Below are 23,716 nucleotides of genomic sequence, written 5' to 3' on the forward strand. Positions count from 1 at the left end.
CCATTTTGTGGGTGAGTATCGTCAGCTTCTTGAAGAACCTTTATGAAAATGGATTTCCAGAGTGATTTAGGGGGAGTGCCTTTGGTTTTGGATGTTGTAGATGGAAGAGCACGTTTGGGTTCAGAGGGGACCCGCTACTACTGAACAATCACAGATGGCCCAGGATCCAGACACTTGTTCCTGAGGGAACAGCCAGCCTCGGGGACTGGATAACAGCCACCATGAGATCCGTTGAGCCTGAGAAGGGAGACTACCCAACTCTCTCTCTCTAAATGCAAGTGCAACACCACAGATGAAGCTGCTGATGCATTTCATATACAGGCCATGTGGGACTGGCTTCATGATAATCAGGATACTCACCTACTGAATGTGCCCATTATCCTAGTCATGGTAAGCGCTGCGGCTGAGGGACCCCGTTTTGTAGGGGCACCCCATATAACATTAGTGCTGAATAACTGAGCAACCGTCTAGAAGCCTCGTGGAATCTGCTGTTTTAGCTTCTCCTCATGGGTCTTACAAATGCTTATAAAAACATTACATTAATTAACAAGAGAATGGGAGAGGCTGAGGGAAGAGTCAAGGACTGGTTTTAGGAAAATGAAGAGTTTAAAATGGTTATTAAGAAATAAGGTGAATAAAGGAAAGAAACATTGATAGGGGTGAAAAAAAGACAAAAGAGGACAGTCAGAGTGCCTGGCTGACTCAGTCGGAAGAGCATGAGACTCTTGATCTCAGGGTCGTGAGTTCGAGCCCCATGTTGGGTGTAGCAATTACTAAAAAAAAAAAAAATTGCTAAAAAAAAAATAAATTAGTTAAAAAAAAAGAGAGAGAACAGTCATAGGACTCATCCCAGCAAGGTGAAAATCATTAGATGTTTATTTAAACATGGGTTAATAAAACTGATACTGATAGGCTTAAAACACAGATCTTACTACTGCACTATTACTAAAAGGTTGAACAGGCCAATGAGACCCCTACTGCTCTCCCAACATTAAAGGGCCCCAAACAAGTCAGCTCCATTTACCCCAGTTTGGAGCAATTTTTTGATTTTTTTGATTTTTATTTTTTAAATTTTGTTTTTAAAGATTTTATTTATTTGGCAGAGAGAGACACAGCTAGAGAGGGAACACAAGCAGGGGAGTGGGAGAGGGAGAAGCAGGCTTCACGCGGAGCGGGGAGCCTGACGTGGGGCTCGATCCCAGGACCCCGGGATCATGACCTGAGCCGAAGGCAGACGCTTAACGACTGAGCCACCCAGGCGCCCCTGGAGCAATTTTTTTAAAAGTGTGAAAGCAAAGATTACAATGAGAAATTGGACTTGCAGCCACGGCCCCGGGGGCGGGGGGGGGTGTGGATAGTGAGGCATATTAGTCAAGATAAAGATTGACAAAAGGGCCAGGATTCCTCTGCTTGACTCCCTCACTGAGAACCCAAAGACTTATACACAAAAGTGGGTAAAATGGTCAGGGGATGGAGAGAAGTTTCCTAGAGTCCTTGTCCTGGGAGCCTCATGCACTGTGTACCAACCATATCGGGGAAGCCCTGCCTGGAGGGCTACAAGTAGGTTGAGACAATGCAGAAATGTAGGCGTTGTTAGGATTATGAAGATCAGGGTGTTTTCTTTTCTTTTCTTTTTTTTTCTTTTCTTTTCTTTTCTTTTCTTTTCTTTTCTTTCCTTTCCTTTCCTTTCCTTTCCTTTTCTTTTCTTTTCTTTTCTAATTTGAGAGTGCAAGCAAGCATGCGGACGGGCAGGGAGGGGTAGTGGGGGTGGGGAGAGGCAGGGGGAGAGGGAGAGAGAATCTCCAGACTCCCATTGCGCATGGAGCCACATGTGGGGCTCAATCCCAGGACCCTGAGATCATAACCTGAGCCAAAATCAAGAGTTGGTAGTTCAACCGACTGACCCACCTAGGCGTGCAAGATCAGAGTGTTTAAGCAGGATTCTGTAAAGAGATCTTGTCTCCTTCACCTTCCACACTGCTTAGCCTCGTGGTGGTCCTGTGAGTGTGACTTTCAGAAAAATCAAGGGTCCGCTTCACAGTGCAGTTGCAAGCAAACTCGGGAATTAGGTGCAGGTTCGCAAAAGTTTGGAACAGCTCTGAGCAGGGGTGGTAAGCTCAATTCAAACTCAATAAGGGTTAGAGGTCAAAGCTGGGGTAGAGGAGGAAAGGAGAAGAGAGGGTCAACAGCCAAGCTTTGAGGTTGTAGTGGTTTATTTTCCACCAACGTCTGGGACAGCCCTTGGGAGAAGATATCCTGAGGGGTGACCAGGTGGGTACCTAGGCATCCAGGCTGGCAGGTGCTGGAGAGAAGTGGTGTATCAGTGTGTGTGTGTGTGTGTGTATGTTGGAAGGCAGTGGGCAGTATGGAGAGAGTAACAGAATAGCAATTTGGGCTCATGGAGCAGACAAAGATACAGAGAAGCACTAGACAATTTCTTATTACACTGGTATGTTTCACGGTCACTTGGCCTCCTAGAGGAGGGAAAAAATCTTTTTCCTTTACCTTTCCAAGTTTGCGACTGGCACCCCTGTAGCAAAAGACAGATTAATAAGAGAAGAACATACATATATATTTAATAGAAGTCTTACATAATGCAGGATCCTTCCTAAAGAAATGAAGACCCGAAGAAACGATTAAGCCTGCGTGCTGTTATGCTAGGTTTGATGAAGAGTTGTGGCACGATGATGAGACAAAGGTTATGAGGTAAGTGTAGTAAACTGGCGAAAACCTAGCAAGGCCTGTTCATGCAGATTCCTCTCTGTGTCCCTTCAACTTTGGTGACAAGAATGCTCCTTTTCTCTGGGTGTAGGGAGGACACCTCTCATATGAGGGTTTTATTTCGTGTTTCAGGGGAAGATCAGAAAGTCAATCCTACACATGCTATTTCTCACATTTCTTCAGCTTAAATATTCCATATGCCAATGCGTTCTATTTTGGGATAACATGGTCTCGACCCTGTCACGGGCATGTATGTTGAATGAGTAAATGAGCAAATGGCTGGAGCCCGCAGGTGATGCTGGGCTGCTATGGCTAGGAGAAAAAGGAACCACCCTTGCTTGGGGTGATGCCAGTCAGCAGGACCTTGTGTGGCTGCCTTCTCTGGTCCCTCCCTAGGTTACTTCTCACCTCCTCACTGGCAACATGGCCCACTTCCAACAGCGCCATGTCCCCGAAACACAGCATGATTAGATGTTACAACTGCACATGAATGCCTGGGTGTTTCTTCCTGCTTCCAACTTACCCCTTCATCTCTTCTGCCCAAAGCCTCCCCTTGACCTGGGGAGGAGAGTAGACTAGAAAAGTATATGAAACCCTCTTCCTCTTGAACCTGGTTTTTGTGATCTCCGTAATTCAGTGTGCAACTGCCTTCGGTGGGCAAGGAAAATGTTACATGTGTGAGTCAGCTGCCATGATTCGTGTGGACCCAGGTATCCATGGAAGGAAATGTTCAATGTCACCTTTATTTTATTTTAACACAGAAACAATACAGTGAAAAGATAAGGTGATATGTTTGAGGGAAGGTGTGGAGTTTTAAATCTGACTTTGAAATTCCTCGACATGCCTTCCATGGAGAGATGAGGGCAAGTTTCCACCCCTTGAATCTGAGAATTGACAGCATATCTGTTCCAGCTTGTGAGCCCAGCCCTTAAAAATCTGTTGTCTTTGAGGCACCTAGCTGCCTTGGTCGGTAGAGCATGCAACTCTTGATCTCAGGGTCGTAAATTCAAGCCCATGTTGGGCATAGAGCTTACTTTTAAAAAAAACAAACCAACTGATGTCTTTGGCTTCCTGTTTCTTAGAACCCAGCCACTACACTGGGAGGAAGCCAAGCAGCTAGAGAGAGGCCATAGGTAGGTGTTCTGGCTGATGGTCCCAGATGACAGCAGCATCAACCACAGATGTGAGTAAGCACACCCTTATACAGGCTCAGCCTATTAGTTGCTCTAGCTAATTCTGCATGCAGCAGGGACCAGCTATTTAGCCTTGCCCAAACTGCTTGAACTAAATAAATTACTGTTGTTTTAAACCACTAAATTTTGGGATGGTTTATTGCACTGCAATATATTACTAGTGCAGAATGTCACTGACGAATACCAAAGAGAGGAAAGAATGAGAAGGTATAAATAACTGGAATGTTTAGTTTTATTTTTCTTCCTTTACAAATGGAAAGGGAAAGAATGTCCTATGCATAATGAAGTCTTTTGAAAAGTGGCCGGGGGGTGGGGGGGTACAATAAGGAAAGATGGAGAGGTGATTGCTAAGATGATGCTTTTCAAAATAGTCACAATTAAAAAGTGTTTGAAGAAGTCATTGAACTTATTTAAGAAACAACACCTGCCATTCTCCCCCCCCCACATCTCTTGCTCAGAGATGTTACACATTTATTTCCATTGTAAAGAAATTTAAATAATTATAAAGAAGGCACAGTTCTAGCCTTTGTTAGCTATATGTGGTTTAAAGAAAAGTATCAGAAAGTTAGGGTAAATCTGGTGGAATAAAGCCAAATTATAGATTCTTTCTCTGGAATGTTTTTCCGCACCACCAACCAATTCTCTGATTCTCTGGACACCAACTAAATGGGAAAAACATAGTTTTTCTTTATTCTACTACTCACATCAACAGATGATACCAGTTGTATGGATTTTCCACATCAAGCAATTCTGACTTGAATAGCATGGGCTTAGTGCAGACCCCACAGGTTAAGAACTCAGCCCCACAAGACTGTCACTCCCCCTACTTCACATGTCAATTCAAAGTCCAGATTTTCACCAGTGCTTCTGACTGAGTAGAAATTTAGGGTTCCCACACCCTTTCCTCAGGCTCAATAATTTGCTAGAGTGACTCACAGGAAAACATTTACTTACTAGACTACAAGTTTATTATGAAAACATACATCTCAGATACAGCCAAAGTGAAGAGGTGCATAGGACAAGGAATGTGGGACAGGGCATGAAGCTTCCCTGTCCTCCCCAGGCAGTGGATGCCTCCCCCCACCCCAGCACCTTGACGTGTCTGCAACCTTGAAGATCTCTTCCTCAGTTTTTTATGGAGGTTTCATTATGTAGGCACGAGTAATTACATCATTGGCCATTAGTGATCTCTCCTCCATCCCTGGAGGTCAAAAGGTGGGGCCAAAAGTTACAACCCTCTGAGGTGTGGTTGCTTCTCTTAGCAACCTCTATCCTTAGGGGCTTTCCAAAAGTCACCTCATTAACATGAACTCAGGTGTGGTTAAAAAGGGACTTTTTATGAAAGCAAAAGGTACTCCTTTCACCTTTAATACTCTGCAGCTATTCCCAGGAGCTGGAAACAAAACCCAAATATTATAGCAAAAGATGCTCCTATCACTCTTATCACTTAGGGGTATTACAAGGATTTTAGGAGCATCATGCCACAAACCCTGAACAAATACAAAAATAAATATTTTGGGGCGCCTGGGTGGCTCAGTTGGTTGAGCCACTGCCTTCAGCTCAGGTCATGATCCTGGAGTCCCAGGATCGAGTCCCACATCGGGCTCCCTGCTCAGCAGGGAGTCTGCTTCTCCCTCTGACCCTCCCCCCTCTCATGTGCTCTCTCTCTCTCATTCTCTCTCTCTCTCTCAAACAAATAAATAAAATCTTAAAAAATAAATAAATAAATAAATAAATAAATATTTTGTATGATATCACAACATCACACTCTCTCATCCCCAAAAACAAATGAAATGAATGAAACAAAACAGAATTTTATTCCCCAGACGTTCTACTGGGCAACAATAAACTAATAGTGGATCTGGAGAGAGCCTCCTAGGTTAGGCATGAGCAAAATGAAAAAAAATAAATCATGTTCAGGGATGCCTGGGTGGCTTAGTTGGTTGATCATCTGCCCTTGGCTCAGGTCATGATCTCAGAGTCCTGGGATCAAGCCCCGCATCGGGCTCCCTGCTCAGCGGGAAGCCTGCTTCTCCCTCTCCCTCTGACGCTCCCCCGATTGTGCTCCCTCACTTGCTCTTTCTCCCTCTCTCAAACAAATAAATAAAATCTTTAAAAAAAATTAGGTGAATCATTGCAGCAAAAGTAATAATAATAGTAATAATAATAATAATATGAAAATGGAACATGCCATTCAAAAGGCAGAGGAAGAACCCCGGCTAGAAGGAAAATACCTATGAACAGAAGAATTCTTTCTATGAGTGCATTGTACTGTACATAAATGTAGTACAAGTACATATTCAATAAAAGAACCCAATTTACAGATGATAAAACACAGATTGAGATGAAAAAGCAGATTGCAAAGCTATCTCATCTTGTATTTTGGCTAAGTAAGTTTGAAATCAAGACTTACTGCCATTAAATATCTAATAAATAAATTAGAATAAAAATATCAGAGAGAACATAGGTAACTAATTTCTTGCATGGTGGAAAATATAGATATATTCAAGAAAAAACAGGTTTTTAGAGAGAAGATGATAGATATAAAGGAAAAAGAAAAGTCAATATAAGCATAATTCGTTCCCTATTTATTAAAAAATATTTGTTGGACATTTTGTTTCATGAGACTTGGAAGGACCTCTGTATACTTTTTTAAATAAAATTTATTTCCTCACTCTTAATGATTATATTTATAACATAATTTATTTCTACTCTTTTTTTTTAGTACAGTGTTTTAGACAACTGATATCCTAATGTTGCAGGATTTCTTTTCCTTTGGTGCCCATGATTCTTGGTCATGCCACTTCAAAGAATGAAGAGGTAGACCTGATGAAGAGTGGTGGGCAGCAAAACAAAGTTTATTGAGCGATAGTACAAAGCTCTCGAGGAAGGGGGAGAGGACCCGAGAGGGTTGCCACTGGAGTTTCCAAGTCTAGGGGTTTTTATGGGCTTGTTGGTGGGCTTTTTTCTGATTAATCCTCCGTGCACCTATCACCCAATCAGGTTTTTGTCATCTACCTATCACGTGGGAAAGGGTGGAGGGCTCCTTCCAGGGTGGTGTAAAATCCTGTAAAGGGTGGTTTCCTCTTCGGGCAGGACCCCTTGTCCCTGCCTGCCTTTCTTCCAACTATCCTTCATTACTAATAGCTATTTTGTCATCATTATTATGGAAAAAATATTGAGTTCCAAAAAATCAATTTATTTGTGAACACACAAATACACTGGGAATTTCCAGAATGCTTTTCTACTAGAGGTAAAAGATTTGGAAATGTTTATTTCATGCATTTATTCATTCATTCCTCTGTAAGTTCCTCTGTAAGGAGGAGAAAGATTTTGCAGATTTTTTTCATTGTTCTATGTCCCTGGGCCATAAATAGTACTTGGCATATAGTAGGTTCTCTGTAAATGTTTGTCAAATTCACCAATCCATTCATTCAATATGCACTTATTGATCACCATAGGTAGTTTCTGCTAAATGCTGGAGAAGCAAAGATAAGGAAGTCATTGTTCTTGTCTTCAAGGAGCTGAAGGTATACTGAAAGAAACACATACCCTGTAGTGATAAAAATATGTTGATAATAAGCATACAAAGGAGAGAAACTGGGGCCAGATGAATTTTACAGGGAAACAGATGTTAAGAAAAGGATGTAATAATGTAAGAAAAGAGAGGGGGCTCCTGGCTGACTCACATGGAAGAGCATGTGACTCTTGACCTTGAGGTTGTGAGTTTGAACCCTACGTTGGGTGTAAAGATTGCTAAAAAAAAACAAAAACAAAACTTTAAAAATATATATATGAAAAGAGAGGACATAGTTGGAAGAGAAATTGTGGCTTGTGATTCCAGAATCTGTCCCATTCAAATTGCTCAAACCTAACAAAGATGAATTTGAAAGTATACTTTTCTGGTGGTTGAATATTTGACTACAGTGGTACCTGCTAAAGATGCATTGATAAATCAGTAGCTTTGTTTCAATCAGCTGCCTAAAGGACCACTCTTCTTTATTTTATTTTAATTTAATTTAATTTTTTTAAAAGATTTTATTTATTTGACAGAGAGAGACACAGCGAGAGAGGGAACACAACCAGGGGGAGTAGGAGAGGCAGAAGCAGGCTTCCCGCCGAGCAGGGAGCCTGATACGGGGCTCGATCCCAGGACCCCGGGATCATGACCTGAACCGAAAGCAAACGTTCAACTGACTGAGCCATCCAGGCACCCCAAGGACCACTCTTCTTTAAATATCCATTACTTTCAACTCCTCTTGAAATATTTTATTTTAAAGTAAAATCTTCAGAAGGTCATAGATTTATTTATGTGTGGATTTCCGTGTCACTCAGGTGATTTCATATACTGATGGTATATATTCAAGGTATATATATATGTATATACCTTGAACAACTGAAAGTGGATTCAACCTTAACAACAAATTTCTCTCTGATTATTATGGCTTGAAGGGGACCAAAATATGTGACCCCCAAATATACCACTTTGGCATGCAGATTCTTTTGAGCTGAAGACTATCAAGAGCCAGCAGACTCAAGAAAAGCTTTATTTCTCTCTTAGCTAAAGAATTTAGATACAGGGTCTGGCTCAGAGAGATAGAGATAGAGAGAGAGAGAGCTATAACCAGAGATACCTTATATCTGAACTATCTGTATGGCAGGACAAACATCTAATTACCAAACTTATGCTCTTCTGATTATCCTCTGAATCACCCTCCTCCCGTTTGAAGCCCCAGGCTCCTATCCCATTTCTTAGCTTAGGATGGCATATAAACCTCAATTGTCTGACTTGGCCTTGGGTCTCTTGTGCTTATGGGGCTCCCATAGGCATATGTAGTTAGTGTTTCTCTTGTTAATCTGTTTTATATCTGTTTACCATCCAAAGAATCTAGAAGGGTAAAGGAAAACTTTTCCTCCTCAACAGAATTTTAAAAATTCAATCTATTTGGGGTTTGAATGTAACATACCCATGGTCCCCTAGTTAGCAAGATAACCAAAGACTTAGAATCAGTTATGAGAAAAAGTTACAGTGGAGATAAGGTTTTCAATTAACTTTAATGATCTGAACCAAAGGGCATGAAATTTCTGACCACTCTAGAGTCATTTTCAAAAGCATAAACTCATCCATTTATTCCAAATGCATTTACTTCCACCCTCTTGCTGTTGGATGCTGGGACTACAAAGATAAATGAGACACAGAGCGGAGAAGATGCACTGTTTGGTGAAGAGAGATGGGCTCAAAACAGTTGAACATAACTACGACACCAGAGAAGAGAGAGTCAGGAGACAGCACTGGCCAGCTCAGAGGACTCAGAAAATGCCTCTCAAGGAGATGATTTTGGAATTATCTGAAGGATGATTTTTTATCTGGTGTTGGGGGATGGACTCCAGGGAGAGGGTAAGAGCCTATGGAAAGACACAAAAGTGGTAGGCTTGTCTGGACAACGGCTGGTAGGAAGGGCATGCATTCATTCAAACCTTCAAAAAGTATTTGGGGCGCCGGGGTGGCTCAGTCGTTAAGCGTCTGCCCTTGGCTCAGGTCATGATCCCAGGGTCCTGGGATCGAGTCCCACATCGGGCTCCCTGCTCGGCGGGAAGCCTGCTTCTCCCCCTCCCACTCCCCCTGCTTGTGTTCCTGCTCTCGCTATCTCTCTCTCTGTCAAATAAATAAATAAAATCTTAAAAAAAAAAAAGTATTTGAATGTTGACTAGATGCTTGGCTTGAGAAGCTAGAAGTCACTAATCAAGGTGAAATTCAACCCTTCACTTACTAAATGGCACCAAAAATAATTTGACAATAAAGTAAGTCTAGAAATAGAATTATTACTTTTTTTCACAAACTTCCCCATTTGCATTATTATTCCCAGAGTTCCTTCCCAATATCAGTCCCTGCCTGGAAAATGTCTACATCTTCCATTATGCAGATTTAGGGAGGGTCAACATGTTAAGTGTGAGGGAACTGGCAGAGGTGAAGAGGGGAAGGAGCTTAGGAAAGTTCTAAGAGGAAAATGTAGCGGTAGCTACTATCTTACCATATGACAGGCCCAATTTAAAGGGGTTTATATATAATCACATTTAAATACATATTATCATATGTAATCTCTTGAACAAAAGGATAAACAGACTCATTGAATAAATAACATGTCCCTGGTCCCGAAGTTAGCAAGTGGATAACCAGTCTTGCTTGTCTAATTCTGGTGCCCTTGGCTTAACCACTAGACTATTACTGTCTCCCCAGTTGTAGACAGAACTATCAGTTTTAGGTGATGACTGAAATCACAGGCTTGGTAGACATTTTCCAGGCAGGGACTGATATTGGGAAGGAACTCTGGGAATAATAATGCAAATGGGGAAGTTTGTGAAAAAAAGTAATAATTCTATTTCTAGACTTACTTTATTGTCAAATTATTTTTGGTGCCATTTAGTAAGTGAAGGGTTGAATTTCACTGGGCTTAGCCGGGTTAAGTCATCTGGACATCTGTAACCCACATCAAAACCAGGACGAATCAAGAAGTAATTCGAGTTTTCTGGCACTCTTGCCTCAACAATCTAGGATCTAGGGCACTGTTCTAAGATGGTCCTCATTTTTGATTCTAAAGATTTCTTTTTAATGTGACCAAATACGATTTTTTTTTTTTTTTGGTGGAGGAGTCTGGCCACGCTGCCGATCTTGGGGAGCAGGTGATCACGGATCACTAGTGTTTTCTGGGCGAGACAGTTGCACTAACCCCCTCCTCTCCTCCCCCGCCCCCCTCCTCCTCCCGGAGTCTGGAAAGGTGCAAGATCCGCTAAACCGTGCATCGCACAGCGCGGCCGGAGCAGACGCGGGATGGTCGCGTGTCCCCAGCAGAGCAAAGGGGGGCAGCCAGAGAGCCTGGGGAAGGTACGGGCAGAGAATCCGGGAGCGTAGCAGCGTCTAGAAAAAACAGAAGGTCAATTGGGCGGTGGAGGCAGTTGCCGAGTGCAGGTGTGGAAGGGGCTGCCTCAGGCCCACCCTTTGCAGCTGAGGGGGCGGGGAGCCAGGCCAGGAAGCCGAGCGGGGACCAGGAGACTGCGGACGGGGCGCGCTCCCCTTGGCACTCTCTCGCCCTCGTTCCCTAGGCCTCAAGGAACGGCCCTCGCCCGGGGGCCCACTGTGCCCGCGCCAGCCCCGCAGCGCTCGCGGCTGCCGCTGCTGCGGGGGGCCGGACGGCCGCCAGGGGGCGGGAGCGGCGCCGCGAACAATGGCCGCGTTCGGCCGCGGGCCGGCGGGAGGAGAATTGGAGCTAGGGCCGGCGCCGGGCGCGCGGCCCGGGTCCGCGGAGGGCCGGGAGCGCGCGCGCGCGCTCCAGGCTGACTGGGGCGCGGGAGCGGCTGCGCAGGCGGGGGCGCGCGGCGCGGGCCCGGGAGGGCGCGGCGGGAGCGCAGGGAAGGCGGGCGGAGGCGGGGGGCGGGGAGCCCGAGGGGTGGAAGCCGGCGGCGGCGGCGGCGGCCGAGCGGGGTCAGTTCTGTGTAGTGCTTGCCAATGTTGGAGCCGTCTGCAAAGTGTCCCTGGCAAGAAGGTAAATACCCTCGTTGGGGGCGTCCGGGAGGCCTCGACTTCCGCCCCGCTGGCGGAGGAGACAGAGGGCGCTGGGGAGCCTTGCAGGTCCGCTGTGCGCGGCGAACCCCGAGAAGAGCGGCCCCTTAGCGGCCTCCCCTCCCCCGCGCCTTCCCTCCCTCCTCGGGCTCTCTCCTGGCGGGAGGGGGGAGGGGAGGACGACTGTGGGGGTGCCGAGGAGCCGGGGACAGGGCGAATGAATTGGGGGGGCGTGTGTGGAGGGGTGGGACGACACAGGTGTCCGGAGGGGAGGAGCCGGGAGGAAGGCTAGGAGGCCGGCGTAAATGGAATGCCGGGGTTGGGGGTGGGGTGGGGGAGGCAGGCACCCGAGGAGGGCGCTGGAAGGTGGGATCGTGGGGTCCCCGGTGGGAACAGCCCGAAGAGGGAACGGTGGGTGAAGCGGCGTTGGGGGGGAGGGGGAGGGCCCGAGGGTGGGTCCCTGCGGAGTGGAGAGGAGGGGAGGAGATGGAGCGAGGCCCTAGGAGGGTCTGCGGGGAATGGCCCTGGGGGCGCGGGAGGAGCGGCGGGCCCGGGGCGCGCCGGGGGTGGTGCTGGTGGCTATTTCTGTATAATGGGCAAGTGGTGAAGACGTAACACGCCGAAATGGGGAAGGTAGGTGGGGCCGAGGGGACAAAATATATCCTATGACAGGCAAGTTCTGCTGTGGCTCGTAGGAACTACTACCGTGATGGCTCGGCTTAAAGGGGTAGCTGGCAGTTAGTGACCTTGCCGAGGTGAAGGGAGTTGGGCGGAGAGACAAAGATCAGTTACAGAATCCAGTGTGTGAGGGCAGAGCCTCCAGTCCCTCCCAGGGAGAGCCGGGGATTGTGGTGAGGAGTGTTCTGCAGAGGCAACCGAGGAGACGCTGAACTGAGATTCTTAGGGAGGGGGGCGGGGATAATGGCTTCGGGGGTTCTGGAAGTCCTTGGAAATATGTGCAGAATTTTGCATTTGTGAATAATTTTCTTGGGAAAGGGTCCGTACTCGGCGTGACTCCCCCCCCCCCCCGCAAAGGTTAAGAACTACTGGTGTAGAGATGGGCCATTCAATTAAGGGAATGTACTAAAGGATTTTAAAGTGGGTGGTTCCTGCAGAAACGATAGAGATGATCCTTTAAAGGTATATTACTGTTAGCTGAAAACCCTTATTTTTAATGTTTGATTTCACAATTTTGGTGAACTTTTGCCGAGCATTGCTTCTCTTCTGATGCATCCTTGCATTTTAAGAAACTGTGGTGAACACTTGAATTCAAAATTGGGATGGGAATGCAGGATAATAGTAACCTTGTAGGAGAGAAGATTGCAACATTTCTCCGGGAGGATATTTCTTTCCTAGTCCTTTTTTTTTTTTTTCCCTAGTCCTTTTTTAAGATGATTCAAATATACTGTTGTCAATTGAGCTGCAGGGGGAAAAAAAAATCTTAATAAAACAATCAAAACCAAGACATCCTGCATCTCAGTTGTTTTGTAATATGGCAAGTGTTTAATTTTTTAGTTTGTCTATATTTTACTGCAAACTAGAGATCTCGCATATCACTTGAATTGTGATTTGCTGCATTTTGCAGCAGGCCTGTATTAAATGTGTGAGGCATTTATACCAAACTATGTGGTGTGTATGCTGTTTTTTTTTTTCCTGCTGTGATTTCAACTCAAGTCACCATTGCCACATTTCATTACATGGCAGTGTAGTTTGAAATTTATTCCTAAGAGATTGTTAGTTGGTAGGATATGGTGCATATTTCCTAACAAATCACTGAATTTTTCCTCAAAAATCCGCTTTGTATTTGTAAAAATGTTGCTGTATAATCAGAATATGTATTGTTAACTACAGATAGAATGGCATATAATTTTTAAGTTTTAACTTTTTATTTGGAAATAATATCAAGCTCATAGAAAAGTAGCAAGAATAAGAATAATACAAAGAATACTCCTATAACCTTTACTCAGATTCACCTGTTACCATTTTACCCCCTTACCACTAGATCTCTGCCAGTCACATGTACATAATATTTTTTTCCTGGATCACTTGAGGGTAAGTTACATCATGCCTCTTTATTCCTAATCAGCATGGAAAACCATATACAGTTTATATTTTAGCTTACTTGGCTTGCCTGGAATGAAGTTCTAGGAAAGAGTGAGCTGGTTTGGTTTTTAACAAAAAATATCAAAAATATCAAAGATGATCATCAAACTTTTTAGTGTGTAAACAATATAGAAAGTGAGGCTGAGTGCTTTTCCTGTTTGGGATCAGATTCTGGAAGATATAGTTGGTCAATACGTTGGGGTTTTTTCTTTGTAGCTAACCTCTTCACTATTATGCTCTCCTTTTATTCACTCTGAGTTCTGGGTGTCATCATTCGTGTATACAGATCATCATAAAGAGAGAAAAACCTACATATTGCAAAATTGAATTGTGTTAATATTAATTAGAATAGTTGGAGACATGCACAGTATGATCAAATTATGTGTAGATATACTTGTGCCTCTTATAGGTAGTCAAGAAAATATTAAGTGAGTGTCTAAAATCCATAATAGTTATAATTTATATTTATGTATAATCATTTGATTTTAAATAAATCTGCAAAGTTCTATATAGGAGCCTTAAGTTCTATATAGGAGCCAAAGTTCTATGTAAGAGCCTGTCACAAAGGTCAAGACCTTTGTGACAGGAAAAATTTTAAGAAGTGAAATCTTTATAAATTTAATGCATAATAAAGAGATGAGGACTTCAAACCAGACCATACTAGGTTTTAATCGTAGCAGTGGACTGTGGGGATGTAATACAGCTTCTAGAAAAGTGGAGATAACACCTACATCCCAAGGTGATTAGGATTAAATGAGTTACTGTAAAAATGGCAAAATATAGCATGTGGTCTATAACATTAGTGTCTGATCAATGTTAAGTTTTTTTTTTTCTTGGTTGGTGGTGAGATTTTTATATACTTAGAATCTTTCATAGGCTCTTAGGAGATATTAAAATTTATACTAAATTATTTTGCTTTTCTTAGGTAAAAATGTTTTGGGGTATGTACTTTTAAAAAGAAATGAGAATTTAGAAAATCCACTTTTTAATGCTTTTTAAGGACCCCATGAATTTTTTAGAGTAAGAAGTTTTGAGCTGATACTTAGTTTTATGGTATTTTTGAGCCTAAGAATGGTGGTAGTAAATGTTTTTGATTTTCATATTGTCAAACAAGACATTTAAGTGAGGATTACCTGTCAATTGTGGGATGGGTGCTGATATTAAAATTTATAGATAATTTAATAATGCCATTTTATGAAGCAGTATTGTTGAAGATTTTATAGATTGAATTTTGTACAGCTTTCAACTTACCAGCTGGGCAAAATGTAATAATAAATGCAGCAAGTTATATCAGCAGTACATTTCAGATACACGTTGGACTTCCAATTCTTCATGAGCAGCAAGTCTTCTACAGTTGGTAGTGCCCTCTCTCCGTAAACTGCCCTGCCTGTTTTCATTTAGTAGCTTGGAATCTGGAACTGTATGTCCTAATGTGCCTGACTGGATATCACTGTAGGGCATTTTTGGGACATGTGAATAGGTTTCTCTAAAAGTACTTAGTTGTAATTGGAATGAACTGTAGCTGGAAACTTTTTTGACAGAGGAAGGAGAGGTGGATTTTATGATATCATAGGCAGTATAAAACTGCTCTGCATTTTATTGCTATTTTATCAAGTTGTTTTAAATGTAGGACAGTAGAACAGGCATGTCTGTAAGGGAGAAAGTGTTAAAGACATGTCACTGGGCATTCTGAATTGTCCATAATGTGGTTGTGAATTATAATTTTTATATTGAACTAAATGTAATAAAATTTGTTGGTAAAAAAGGAGTAACTTCAGAACATTTTCCAGTTACCTCACAGAGTGCTCTTATAGACACAGTTCCATGTTTTAATTTATACAGATCTTTATAATTGTGAAAGAGGGGCTTACAGAATTCTTAAAATTATATGGTCAGCTTTAAGCAAATAGATGCTTTTATTTTTATTTCTTCTTACAATTACCTTTTGCATATTAGAAGATTAGAACTTTAAAAAATGTACCCTTATATCTTATTGTGCCTACTTCTTGGAATCAGCCACTAGTGTTACAAACTCTGATGTTGAAGAGCACCTGTATATTTATTGCAGTGTTATTTATAATGGTCAAATTATGGAAGCAACCTAAGGGTCCATTGACAGATGAATGGATAAAGAAGATGTTGCGTATACACACACACACACACACTCTGGAATATTATTCAGCCATGAATGAAATCTTGCTATTTGCAACAACATGGATGGATCTAGAGAATACAGTGCTAAATGAAATATGCCAGTCAGAGAAAGACAAATGCTGTATGATCACTCATGTGTGGAATTTAAGAAACAGAACAAATGAAGAAAGGAAGAAAAAAAAGAGACGAACCAAAAACTAGACTCTTAACTGTAGAAAACAAGTGGGGGGATGGGTGAAATAGGTGAAGAGGATTAAGAGAACACTTACCATGAGCACTGAGTAATATATAGAATTGTTGAACCACTATATTGTACACCTGAAACTAGTATAACACTGTATGTTACTTACATTGGAATTAAACCCAGAAAACTCTAATGGTGAAGAAACACATACAGGTCTATAGATGAGCATTTGTTACTTTTAGAGGCTTACATTAAATAATACAAAGTAGGATTTCTCCGATTTGGTGAGTGCTTACTAAATAATGTTAAATTCTAGAAAGTAGGGGACACTAAGTCACTGAGATGCTTTTAGTGGTTTATTCACATTTTAACTTCCAAATGAAATTTTTTCAGTTAAAAAAATGAATATTGGTTGGGTTTGTATTTTTAGTTATAGCTAGTGTATTTTAGTACCATTTGACTATTCCTACACTTTTTAGTGATTTCATCTTTTGAATAAAATGTAAATGTTTAAGTTTCATAATTTATCATTTTCAAGCTCTAATTTAACTCATTTGATCATGTTAAACAGGGAATTGATTTTTTTTTGACCCACCTGGATATGTTAATTAATAGTTAAAGCACCATAGGATTATAGAATTTTAGAGTTGAATGGGATTGTCTTATTTATTGTTGTGTAACAAACTACCCTGGAAAGTAAGGGCTTAAAACAAACATTTATTATCTCAGTTTCTGTGGGTTAGAAATCTGGGTGCAGCTTACCTGGTGCTTGTGGCTCGGGTCTTTTAGAGTTTGCAGGTAAGCTCTCACTGGGACTGTGTTCTCATCTGAGAGTTTGACTAGGGGAAGATCTGCTTCCAAGCTCATTCATACAGTTCTTGGCAGGATTCATTTGCTTGGTGGGTATTGGTCTGAAGGCCTCACTTTCTTTTGGGCTATTGGCCAAAGGCCTCTCTCAGTTCTTTGCCAGCTGGGCCTGTCCAAAGGGGAGCTCACAATATGGCAGCTAGTTTCCTTCAGAGCAAACAGGTGAGAGAACGAGAGGAGGTAACACCCAAGATGGAAGTTGTGATCTTTTTGTAACCCAATATTGTGAGTGGTATCTCATTATTTCTGTTGTATTCTGTTTGTTAGAGGCTGCCTCCCACAATGACCTTAGTTTACTTTTTACAGATTTAAAAAAAAGAAAGAAAGAAAACTCAAAGACACATAAAGTAATTTACCAAGGCTCAAAAGGTAATCTCCTGAAGAGCTTGGACTAAGATACAAATTAAGTGATCCTCAGGCCTTGTGCCATTTCTACAGCATATGATTCTTTCGGAAAATATAAAATTGTTAGAGGTGCTGAGGCCACTGTTATTACATATATATATAAAAATATAGATATATATATGTATGTATGTATATATAGAAAACTTTCAAATTCATTTTGAATTGACCCCAGTTTGTCATCTTGAGAAAATGGTAGCCATATATGTATATATGTGAATCTGTGTGTGTGTGTGTATTAAGAACCTCTGCTTCTGAGAGAAAGCTTAATATTAAAGTTCCATAGCATAAAAGTTTCTACCCAAGTGGCTGGATTTAGCTCCTTTACTGCCTATCAAGACTGTGTTGTTGCTTTTTAGATAATTGGGGGGGGTGATCTGTACATAATTTATTTTTCTTTATCTTATTTTTTTTTTTAGTAGGCTCTACACCCAGTATGGGGCTTGAGCTCACAACCCCTAGATCAAGAGTTGCATGCTCTACAGACTGAGCCGGCGAGGCGCCCCATAAATTATTTATTTTATTTATTTATTTACTTACTTTTTAAAAGATTTTATTCCTTTATTTGGGATATAGAGAGCAAGAGAGAGAGAGCATGAGCAGGGGGAGGGGCAGCAGGAGAGGGAGAAGCAGACTCACCACTGAGCAGAGACTCTGACTCGATCCCAGGACCCTGAGATCATGACCTGAGCCAAAGGCAGACACTTAACTGACTGAGCCCCTGCCATAATTTATTTTTTATGTAAACTTTTACCATTATAAGAATCCATGATTTCTTTGTTTGTTTATAGATTTGGGTTTTCTGCCCTTCTTTGGTATCTATTTTTAAATTAAATGTAGAAGAGATTTGCCACATGGAAAGAAACACAACCATGGCGAGGAGGTCTGATCCAGGAGGAAACAAATCCAAATATAACAGTGGGAGGTGTCAGGACGGTGATTTCTTTTTCTGAAAATTTTATGTGAAATTTTTTGTGCGTGCTGTTTTTATAGTGATGATAAACAAAAGCACAAACAGACAAAAAATCCATTTAGGTAATGTGTGTACTCTTCCATATCACCTAGAGGAGTGTGTGTCTCATCTTCTTTAGGCTTAATTTAGCTTACAGAGTTTGGAAACAAAGCTGTTTACAACCTTATAGAGAAAGGGGACCGTGTATTAAATATTAATCTGAAATCTTTAGATTATTTTTAATAGCTTCACTTTTGCTAGAATTGTCTTAGAGTTGTAGAACCAGACGGGACATTTTTCAGCCTAGATCTGCACTGTCCCCTATGGTAGCCACTAGTCACATAGGGCTATTTAAATTTAAATTAACATTAAAGAAAATTTAAAAAAACTTAAAGATTTACTTTCTTGGTTGCATTAGCCACATTTCAGGTGCTCAGTAGCCGTTTGTGGCTAGTGGCTCCTGGATTAGAGAGTGCAGATATAAAACATGTTTATCATCATAGAAAGTTCTGTGTTGATCTAGATCTACTCCATTTTATATTTGATTTTGATTTGATCAAGGACATGTGTTTAAAGTGCTAATCATTGAGATCACCAACTAAGTTGAACTTTATTTCTTCATTTTCATTTTCCAGTTTTTGGAGCCGTGAGGGATACAGCAGTTTGGTCAATATTGTTTTAACATGCTTCAAATAAATCAGGTGAGTTTGTGTTAAGGCATGTCCTACTTAATATGGTGCTTGGGCCATACATTGTGGAACATTTTAACCCAGCTTTTCTATAACCATAACCCTGACCACTGCTTTACAGAGCAATTACCTGTTATGTATTCATCATAGGAGACTGTGCAGGGCAGGTTGTTTAAGGATTATAGTGAGAGTTCTGAAAGTTGTTAACTTTCGAGTGTGTCTGGTCTTTTTGATGTTACATCCCTCCAGGACTTGGTGTATTCAGCATGTTTACAATTGTGATCTAGCTTCAGTAGGTGGCAGTTTTGCAGAATGAAAGCACTTCTAGTGACAAATCTTGTGAAGCCGTTATATCAGTATGTTAAAAAAAGTTCCTTTTCTAGGGCACTGGAAAAGGTTAGAAGGAGGTGCCTTGCTAAATAAACGTTAGCATACAATGTCTTAGACTCACTGAAAAAAATATTTTCCTTGGGTCTTGACATTTCTCCCAGAACTTTATACATTTAATCTTATCCTTTCTGAACAAATAGGGCTTTGTATTATAATATTAGAAAATACTTTGTTTTACTTCAGATTTTGTAAATGGACAGAGAAGTAATTTGATGGCAAGAAGTAATGACTCTTGTGTGTGCGCTATTTGAGGAAGTAATACACGCCTGGCCCTACCCTGTTCAGTACACCTTGCCTAAGTAATACCCTCTAGTGCCTGTGCATCATACACCATCTCTAAACCAATGGTTTTTAAGTTCATACTTGGTCTAGATCTCTTCCCTGCGCTCTAGACTCATGTAGCAGTTACCAACCTGATCTCTTAACTTGGGTGTCTTTATACATCTCAGAATTAACATGGGCCCAGCAAACAATCTAAATGCTTCCAATCTAAATGTTTCAGTTCCTGGATTGGGCAAGGTCATTCCAGCTGCAGGAGCTTTGCATAGATTACCTCTACCTGGGCTTCTCTTTCTCCCTTGTGGTTGGCTCACTTGGCTCCCAGTCCTACTATTTGCTCTCATAGTACCTGCCCTTAATGACATTCTGACATTTGCAGTTATATTCAAATATGTAATTGTTTGCTTAACATCTCTGTTCTTATTAGACCATGTGCTCCATGAAGGTAGCGACTTTGCTTGTTTATTCTTTAATCTCCCCAGGTCCTAGAATAGTTCTGGTTGTATATGGTTTTTCATACATTTACTGAATAAGTGGATGGATGGTGCTAGGGTTGTCACTAAAGCAAGGAGATCTCCATTCCTTTCAACAATAATCACATAATTGTGTTGTTAGTTTAGGTATTATATGCTTGCTTTGCACAGATGCCGTTAACATAAAATCTCTCTCTTATGCAAAGTTGTTCTTTGATTCTCTCCTTGTACTAGAAAATTTTCTTGTGCAATATTGCTTTCATCAAAGATGTTACTAATGTAGATTTAAAGGAATCTTACAGCTGTACTATGCTTAGTGCTTTTTGTACTTTCATAGTTGCTGCCAAATCCCAGTGGATTCATTGATGGAGCTTTATGAGACATGACTTGCAAACTATGTTGTAGGTTTGCGTTGATGCTAAATGTATGGATACCTGCTGTTAATTACACAGATACAGTCAGAATAATTTGTTTCATATTCTACCATAGACAGGTGGAAAGAACATTGATTTTATGCCAGTCAGCATCACTGAAAATTATAGATTAGTCCTAATGAAGACTTAACTGTTTGTGCTACCAGTCATGTTGAATCAGGCCTTACAAACAATTTTAGGCAACATTTTGCAGGGTCACAAGCCGTTACCTGTGCTTTGGCTAGAAATTGTACACAGTGCTTAGAGATATACATGCTTTGCTTGTGACACACATGTATTTCTAGACTCAATTCAGGATTCTCTCTTGTTACCGACTAAGTTTTATCCCCCCAGATCTTCAAGTCTGAGGAGAAAAATTAATCTATTTTGGAATAGGAGTTATAGAGAAGACTTTCTCTTCAGCCAGACTTAAAGTTGCATTGAATTCTTAAACTTATGAGTGATTGATGTTTTATCATTGTCATGGTAACTGCTTTCCCATTACAGTGGGATTTATCTCAAGATAAATGTGAAAAGGCATGAAAAGGCGATTGAAGCTGACACTTAACCTTAAAGCCGTTGAGGTTTTTACTATGTGATTTTTCAACACTGTCTTTTGGATTAGTACTAAATTTTTATTTGAGAGGTCTTTTTGTTTGTTGTCTTAAGATGCCTGAATAGTACTAACAGATTCTTCCATGTGTGTTCCTAGAACTACTTAAAACAAGGCTGTTGAAATGTTTTACTTGATATTAATTCTGCTTGACATGATTATTATCAGGGAACATGGGAATGTTCCATGTTCTATTATAGAAATGGCACTTCTACCTTTAAATTGTGCTCTTCATTTTTACTTTTGCCTTCTAAGAATGTGTGTTGTCCATGTGCTACTCATGTAGAAAAATAAAGTAGTAGAGATAAGGAAAAAGAAAAAAAATCACAAATAATTCTACTATTCTTTTAAGAGATATCACTGCTAACATTTTGGGGTGTGTACTTCTAGATTTTTTTCTATGCAGGTATGTTTTTATGTGAATATATGTTACTCTAAAAAACTGGGATTATATAATATTCTGAAGTGATTTAATAATTCATAGTTTGGAATTACTAAAATTTGTTTAATCAAACCCTTACTGTTGGACAGATTTTGTATTATAGTTAGTGCCACAGTGATTTTTTTTCTTTTTTTACATATAACTATGTTCCTTTGTCCATTATTTTCTTATAAGTAATTATTAGAAATGGAAACACTGGTCAAACGAATATGCAAATTTTAAAGATATTTGATGCATAACTACCAAAAATACAAAATTATATCTATTAGAATGCCTGTTTTCTTACTTTCTTGACAAATTTTCAGTGTTTGCCGATCTGTCTGACAAAAAGCGATATTTTAATTTGCTTTTCTACGATTTGCTTCTATTTGTTGTTCTTTTGTGTTTTGTCTTTTTGTGAATTGTTTATATGTGTCTACTGGTAACTTCTCCTTTTTATTTGTAAATAAAATTTTTTGGATTTTACCCCCTTGAGAATTTTTTGAGCTAGTATTTATAATCATTACTTTATATTTTTCATTCATTATTCAACAAATAACTAGTGGGAACCTATGTTTCCAGGGTACTGTACTAAGTAGGAGTTTGGTATATTTTGGACCTTTCTCCTTGGTGATTAATTTAAACCCCCAGGGAAAGGAAACCCATTTTAACATTAAGCTGTAGCAAATTTAAAGAAGGCATGTGTGCTGTGAAATAATATTTTTATTTTATTTTTTTAAAGATTTTATTTATTTATTTGACAAAGAGAGACACAGCGAGAGAGGGAACACAAGCAGGGGGAGCGGGAGAGGGAGAAGCAGGTTTCCCGCTGAGCAGGGAGCCTGATGCGGGGCTCCATCCCAGGACCCTGGGATCATGACCTGAGCTGAAGGCAGACGCTTAACAACTGAGCCACCCAGGCGCCCCTGAAATAATATTTTTAAATGAAATAAGGCAAAGTTTTTGGGATTAGTTGATGAAAGAGACTGACAGGGCATGTGTTCTACAGGGTGTAAGGGGAAGTCTATATTAGGCAGCTGTAGTATTGGGAGAGCCCAGCAGGAGGGAATTAATGGAAGTCTCTGTAGTCTGGTGGTTTCTTTGAAAGAGTTTTTGTTGGGAACATGGGAGCTAAGAGAAATCTCTTTAAGGCCTGACTCAAGTGGAATGGGAGGAGAGGCAGGACAAAACAGTATTTCAGTGCCCCAAGAGTAGGAGAACACTATAGGGCAAGAGGCAACAAGGTGTTATGTAGGAAGAATAAAGGTGTACCAAGATACACTGTAAAGTGTAAAGCTAGGGTAGGATTATCAAGAAACTAAGGCCTAGAGTTTAAGGGATAATGATACCTATCTCACAGGTTTGTTGTGAGGAGTAATTGAACTAATAACAAAGGCAAAATGCTTAGCATTGGCCCTGGTACTATTGCTACTGCTATTAATATTGCTGTTGCTATTGCTGTCTGGTTCTGGAGATTGAAGAGAAAGGAGGGCAGACATTTAGGTTGGTCATCAGAGTTGAGTAGTTGTTTGGGGGAACGAAAAGCACTTGGACATTTTTCAAGTCCAGGTCTGCAGTAAGTGCTCTCCTCTTTCTTGCCATAGGCCCCAAGAACTCTATTCTTTCCTCTTAAAAGCTGCTGCTACTTACTCTTAGTTATTTTATCTCCAAGTCTGGCTGTGGAGTAGAATCTACAGTCTGCCAATCTCTCTCGAAGCTGTAGGATGCAGTCTATAGTTTGAGGATTAAAAAAAATAACATAAGGAGGTTAAAATATGTAGGAAGGACTTTGGCTTTCTGCTGTGTTGGCATAACAGGATTTTTCCTCTGTGTGGCCAGCTTCCAAGATGGCCCTAATGATCCCTGCTTCCGGATATTTATGCCATTGTGTAATCCTTTCACACATTGTTTGTGTGGCCAGTAGAATGTGGTGGAAGTGATGGATCACTTCCAAGGATAGGTTATAAAAGACCTGTGGCTTTTGCCTCTTCTCTCTCCCTTTGTGCTGCCCTCACCTCTCCCCGCTCACCCCTTGCTCATTCAGAGTAGTTAGCTGCCATGTTGTGAATAGCTCTATGGAGAGGCCCATGTGGTGAGAAATTGAGGCCTCCTGCCAACAGCTAACAAGGAACTGAGGCCTCTAGCCAACAGTGTGTGACTGAGCCTTCTTGGAAGCAGATCTTCCAGCCCTTGTCAGGTTTCCAGCTGTAAACCACTGGCCCATCAACATCTTGACTGCAACTTCATGAGATATCCTGAGCCAGAACCACCCAGCTAAGCTGATTCTTGATTGCTGAACCTCAG

General features: G+C 41.1%; 1 protein-coding gene across 3 annotated transcripts in view; it reads left to right on the forward strand.

The window, feature by feature from the left end:
* UBE2W (ubiquitin conjugating enzyme E2 W) overlaps positions 1-23,716 on the forward strand; it is a 165,296-nt gene that overhangs the window by 104,236 nt on the left and 37,344 nt on the right. For all 3 annotated transcript variants that reach the window (XM_064588197.1, XM_064588198.1, XM_064588196.1), the window contains exon 6: positions 18,770-18,835. In XM_064588197.1, the coding sequence (XP_064444267.1) occupies positions 18,770-18,816 (47 nt within the window). In that variant the 3' untranslated portion in view covers positions 18,817-18,835. The remainder of the gene's footprint in view (positions 1-18,769; positions 18,836-23,716) is intronic.

The sequence above is a fragment of the Mirounga angustirostris genome, unplaced genomic scaffold (genome assembly GCF_029215605.1).
Source record: "Mirounga angustirostris isolate CCGP_5_RB_7025 unplaced genomic scaffold, mMirAng1.0.hap1 SCAF_4, whole genome shotgun sequence".
Taxonomy (NCBI): Eukaryota; Metazoa; Chordata; class Mammalia; order Carnivora; family Phocidae; genus Mirounga; species Mirounga angustirostris.